Source organism: Salvelinus sp. IW2-2015, linkage group LG31, assembly GCF_002910315.2.
Source record: "Salvelinus sp. IW2-2015 linkage group LG31, ASM291031v2, whole genome shotgun sequence".
Taxonomy (NCBI): domain Eukaryota; kingdom Metazoa; phylum Chordata; class Actinopteri; order Salmoniformes; family Salmonidae; genus Salvelinus; species Salvelinus sp. IW2-2015.
The window spans coordinates 11,986,130-11,989,557 of NC_036870.1; the positions used below are offsets into that span (position 1 = coordinate 11,986,130).

The 3,428-nt window shown below is 46.1% G+C and overlaps 1 protein-coding gene across 1 annotated transcript in view; it reads right to left on the bottom strand.

The window, feature by feature from the left end:
• LOC111955494 (atrial natriuretic peptide receptor 1-like) overlaps positions 1 to 3,428 on the bottom strand; it is a 135,891-nt gene that overhangs the window by 95,197 nt on the left and 37,266 nt on the right. Inside the window, exon 3 of the mRNA XM_070436256.1 lies at positions 307 to 494. Coding sequence (XP_070292357.1) covers positions 307 to 494 — 188 coding nt within the window. The remainder of the gene's footprint in view (positions 1 to 306; positions 495 to 3,428) is intronic.

Sequence of the window (3,428 nt, forward strand, 5' to 3'; positions counted from 1 at the left end):
CATAATATCACTCATAACTACAGTACCCCACTAAATCCCTCTCCTATATCCTCTACTCATTCTATTCCCCCTCTATTCCTCTTTTTTAGGCTACCTGGTAAAAAAAGATCTCTCATCCCTCCTTCCTACCAGTCGTAACTCATAACTCATAACTACAGCATAATAATAAATCTGATTTTTATTGCGCTTTTCCCAGACCCAAAGACGCAGTCCCCACTAAATCCCTCTCCAATACCCCTTACTCATTCTCTCCCTCCCTTCYTTCCTACAGACCTCCCTCATTCCTCTCTGTCATCCCCCTCTCACCCTGAAGGCCTTCTTGGCGGCGTGGTCGTCTGAGTCTCCTCTGTACCAGGGCCTAGCGGGCTGCTTCCTCAGGCTGTGGCCGAACAGGTCGATGAAGAAGAAGGCATAGTCCTCCGGGGGCAGGCCCTCCCTCCAGAACTGTACCATCAGCCTCCGGAAAGTGTCCCATGAGCAGCACATGTACACCACTGAAGAAAAAGTAGAAGAAGAAGAATGTATCAATGACATGTACYGTATATCAGTGGAATGTACCACTGTATGCTACTGTTTGTGTGCCACAGTGTAATTTACCAATGTGCTACTGTTTGAATGCCCCTACAGAGGGTGGACAGAAAATAATAAGGGGAATTGGCTAGTACTGTTAATGGGCAATGCAGGTGCAACACTGAGGAAAAAGGACATAGGTGAAAGACTAACAACCACTGTACTGCAACCTGTTCTCAGAGCATTTCGTATTCTGTACGTAAATCCAAAACACTACATTTAGAATACGTTACGTTTTGTATCGTATGCATTCCTTTGTGGATGTCCATCGCCCATTTCCTATATGTTACGAATTACAATTTKTATTATATGTTAGGAATTTGCAAAACATACTATACAGTGTGCGTTCAGCAAGTATTCAGATGCCTTTAATTTTTCCACAGTTACTTTTCAGCCTTATTCTGAAATGGATTTAAAAAAAAAAACATCTCATCAATCTACACACAATACACCTTAATGACTAAACAGGTTCTTGGAAATGTTAGCAAATTTATAACAAATAATTAACAGAAATACCATATTCAGACCCTTTGCTAAGAGACTTGAAATTGAGCTCAAGTGCATCCTGTTCCCATTGAATAATCCTCGAGATGTTTCCACAACTTGAATTGGAGTCCACTGTGGTAAATTCAATTGATTGGACATGATTTGGAAAGGCACACACCTGTCTATATAAGGTCCCACAGTTGGCAGTGCATGTCAGAGCAAAAAATCAAGCCATGAGGTCGAAGCAATTGTCCGTAGAGCTCCGAGACAGGATTGTATCGAGGTACAGATCTGGGGAAGGGTAACAAAAAATGTTTGCTGCATTGAAGGTCCCAAGAACACAGTGGCATCCATCATTCTTAAATGGAAGAAGTTTGGAACCACCAAGACTCTTCCTAGAGCTGGCTGTCCTGCCAAACTGAGTAATCGGGGGAGAAGGGCTTTGGTCGGGGAGGTGACCAATAACCCGATGGTCACTCTGACAGAGCTCCAGAGTTCTTCTGTGGAGATGGGAGAACCTTCCAGAAGGACAACCATCTCTGTAGCCCTCCCCCAATCAGGCTTTTATGGTAGAGTGGCCAGACGGAAGCCACTCCTCAGAAAAAGGAACATGACAGCCCGCTTGGAGTTTGCCAAAAAGGGATCTAAAGGGCTCTCAGACCATGAGAGACAAGATTCTCTGGTCTAATGAAACCAAGATTGAACACTTTGGCCTGAATGCCAAGCATCACGTCTGAAGGAAACCTGTCACCATCCTTACGGTGAAGCATGGTGGTGGCAGCATTGTGCTGTGGGAATGTTTATCAGCGGCAGGGACTGGGAAACCAGTCAGGATCAGAACAAAAGTTTTTCTTTAAGAAGCCCTCCTGTTCTCCACTCATAACTGTATTAACTGCACCTGTTTGAACTCGTTAACTGTATAAAAGACACCTGTCACACACACTCAATCAAACAGACTCCAACCTCTCCACAATGGCCAGGACCAGAGAGCTGTGTAAGGACATCAGGGATAAAATTGTAGACCTGCACAAGGCTGGGATGGGCTACAGGACAATAGGCAAGCAGCCTGGTGAGAAGGCCACAACTGTTGGCGCAATTATTAGAAAATGGAAGAAGTTCAAGATGACAGTCAATCACCCTCGGTATGGGTCTCCATGCAAGATCTCACTCCACGCAGGTGGCGGTGATATGACTAGCCTCTCAAAGCACTTCATGATGACAGAAGTGAGTGCTACAGGGCGGTAGTCATTTAGATCAGTTTTCTTTGCCTTCTTGYGTATAGGAACAATGGTAGCCATCTTGAAGCATATGGGGACAACAGACTGGGATAGGGAGCGATTAAATATGTCRGTAAATACACCAGCCAGCTGGTCTTCCCATGCTCTGAGGACGCGGCTAGGGATGCCGTCTGGGCCAGCAGCCTTGCGAGGGTTAATCTTCTATCTCAAGGCCATCAGACTGCTAAACAGCAATCACTAGCACAGAGAGGCGGCTGCCCACATTGAGACATTGAGAATCACTGGACACTTTAATAAATGGATCACTAGTCACTTTAAACAATGCCACTTTAATCATGTTTACATATCTTACATTACTCATATCACATGTATATACTGTATTTTATACCATCTACTGCACCTTGCCTATGCACCTTGCCTCGCTCATCCATATATTGAAATATGTACATATTCTCATTCACCCCTTTAGATTTGTGTGTATTAGGTAGTTGTTGGGAATTGTTAGATGATTTGTTACATATTAATGCACGGTTGGAACTAGAAGCACAAGCATTTCGCTACACTCGCATTAACATCTGCTAACCATGTGTATGTGACCAATAAAATTAGATTAGACTTTTTCACATTTTGTTGTGTTACAAAGCTGAGCAGGGGGCCTCCCCCAGGGGGCATGGAGCTGGACAGTCAGGACGGTTCCGGTGGAAAGCCAGGATCATGGCTGGGTCGAGGATGTCCTGTGGAGGACCCAGGACTGTTCATCGGGTCCGTACCCCTCCCAATCRACCAGGTAGTGGATGCAACCACCTAGGCGCTTGGAGTCAAGGAGGGCTTGGATGGAATAAGCCGGTGCACCGCCGATGTCAAACGGGAGGTTGGAGAGGGCTGTACCTCACAGGCTTGAGGAGGGACACATGGAAGGATGAGGAGATCTGGTAATGGCGGGGCAACTGGAGACGGTAGGTGACAGGATTGATGAGATGTGTTATTTTGAAGGGACCAATGAACCGGGCACTGAACTTTTTGCAGGGGTCATGACGCCAGATGTCCCGGATAGAGAGCCACACACGTTGCCCAGGGTGGAAGAGTGCAGTAGGTCGGCGACGCCGGGCAGCGGACCGTTTCTGGGAGAGGGAC